This window comes from Colobus angolensis, unplaced genomic scaffold (assembly GCF_000951035.1).
Source record: "Colobus angolensis palliatus isolate OR3802 unplaced genomic scaffold, Cang.pa_1.0 Scaffold582, whole genome shotgun sequence".
In the NCBI taxonomy this organism is placed as follows: Eukaryota; Metazoa; Chordata; class Mammalia; order Primates; family Cercopithecidae; genus Colobus; species Colobus angolensis.
The window spans coordinates 27,494-29,462 of record NW_012119399.1 but is presented as its reverse complement, the minus strand read 5'-3'; the positions used below and the strand labels follow the sequence as shown (position 1 = coordinate 29,462).

At 34.8% G+C, this 1,969-nt stretch overlaps 1 protein-coding gene across 1 annotated transcript in view; it reads right to left on the bottom strand.

Annotated features, from left to right (window-relative positions):
• Nucleotides 1-1,502: 1,502 nt before the first annotated feature.
• The window catches only part of LOC105526270 (zinc finger protein 492-like), a gene marked incomplete at its 5' end in the record, with an annotated part of 2,300 nt that continues 1,833 nt past the window's right edge, over nucleotides 1,503-1,969 (bottom strand). The window contains one exon of the mRNA XM_011962213.1: nucleotides 1,503-1,939. Coding sequence (XP_011817603.1) covers nucleotides 1,503-1,939 — 437 coding nt within the window. The remainder of the gene's footprint in view (nucleotides 1,940-1,969) is intronic.

Genomic DNA, 1,969 nt, shown 5'->3' with positions numbered 1-1,969 from the left:
AATGCAGAATATTACTCTGAACACCTACCTCATGCATCACTCAATACTGTAAGTGAATCACAAAGAACCTCTTTACTTAGATTTTCATCATGCATCCCACATTTTAATGTTCTTACTCTTTCACAAGTCATAAATGCTCACCTAATAAAAGATAATCTCTCATATCTTTTGGTCACATGCTTTCACATATGAATACAATAGGAATAAAAAAGCAGCACGGGCCACGCGCAGTGGCTAACACCTGTAATCCCAACATTGTGGGAGGCTGAGCTGGGTGGATCACCTAAGGTCATAAGTTTGAGACCTGCCTGGCCAACATGGCAAAACTCCAGCTCTACTAAAAATACAAAACTTAGCCGGCATGGTAGTGCGCACCTGTAATCCCAGCTACTCGGGAGGCTGAAGCAGGAGAATCACTTGAACCCTAGAGACAGAGGTTGCGGTGAGCCGAGATCCCACCACTGCACTCCAGCCCGGATAGCGACAGAGCAAGACCTCATCTCAAAAAAAAAACAAAAAAAAAAGAAAAAGAAACTAACTTCTTTAGCATGAAGTAATTTGAGAGTTAGTTATGACATTAACATGAAGTAATTTGAGAGCTAATTAGAACATTATTTGTATGAATATGAGAGTTAATTACATGACTTACTTTTCAAACAATCTGTAATCTTTCCAAAAAAAGTATACTTGTAACTCTCCAAAAAATCTTCTACTCTTTTAAAGTTATAAACAAATAATTTTTCTACCAAGTTTAGTTTTGGATTATTTTCTAACTCAGAACTCTGATTCAGTGTAAAGTCTGAAGTATGAGTGCCGTATATATTTCTAATGTAAATTCTCTGATATTTCCATAGACTTACCATGGAATTAATTTTTTTTCTATTTATTGCATCTGCAAAAATATATTGTAATATGAACTGTTTTCTAACCTGCATTTTTGGAATAAATGTTTTTTTCCAAATTTATTACATTTATAGGGCTTTCCTTTGATATAAATTCTCTGATGTTGAACAAAGTTTGAGCAATTGCTTCAGGGTTTGCCTCTAATACAAAATGAATACAAGATCTGTGCTACAAGTAAAGTTACAACTTTGTTTATATTTGTAATGTTTGTCTTCAAAATAAATCCTCTTCAGCACTTTAAGGCTTACATTTTCTCAAGACTCTTTTGACAGTAATTGCACTTTTAATGCTATTAAGTATAAACTCTCTGATGTTGAATAAGATGTGAGCAGATATTAATCAGTTTATTTTATATTTGTGTATTTATTTTCAAGTATAAAGGCTTTCGTGTGCAATAAGGTATGAGCATTGCGTAAGTTTTGCCACATTGTTCCCACTTGTAGAAGTTTTCTCCAGTGTGAATTACCTAACCTGCAAGCAAGTGTGATAACCATTTAAAGGCTCTGTTGCATTATTCATATTTCTATGATTTCTCACCAGCACACTTTCTTTTATGTTTAGAAATGTTTGCGATGTTGTCACAAGCACTGTTACAACTTTCAGGTTTGTAGTTTCTCTCCAGTATGAATCATCTTATGTCTGTTAAGAATAAAGGAGTTGTTAAAGGCGTTACCACATTCTTCACATTTGTAGGGTTTCTCTCCAGTATGAATTCTCTTATGTGTAGTAAGGGTTGAGGAAATGTTAAAAGCTTTGCCACATTCTTCACATTTGTAGGGTTTCTCTCCAGTATGAATTCTCTTATGTGTAGTAAGGGTTGAGGAAATGTTAAAAGCTTTACCACATTCTTCACATTTGTAGGGTTTGTCTCCAGTATGAATTATCTTATGTGTAGTAAGGGTTGAGGACTTCCTAAAAGCTTTGCCACATTCTTCACACTTGTAGGGTTTCTCTCCAGTATGAATTATCTTGTGTGTAGTAAGGTTTGAAGACTGGTTAAAGGCTTTTCCACATTCTTCACATTTGTAGGGTTTCTCTCCAGTATGAATTCTCTTATGTGTAGTAA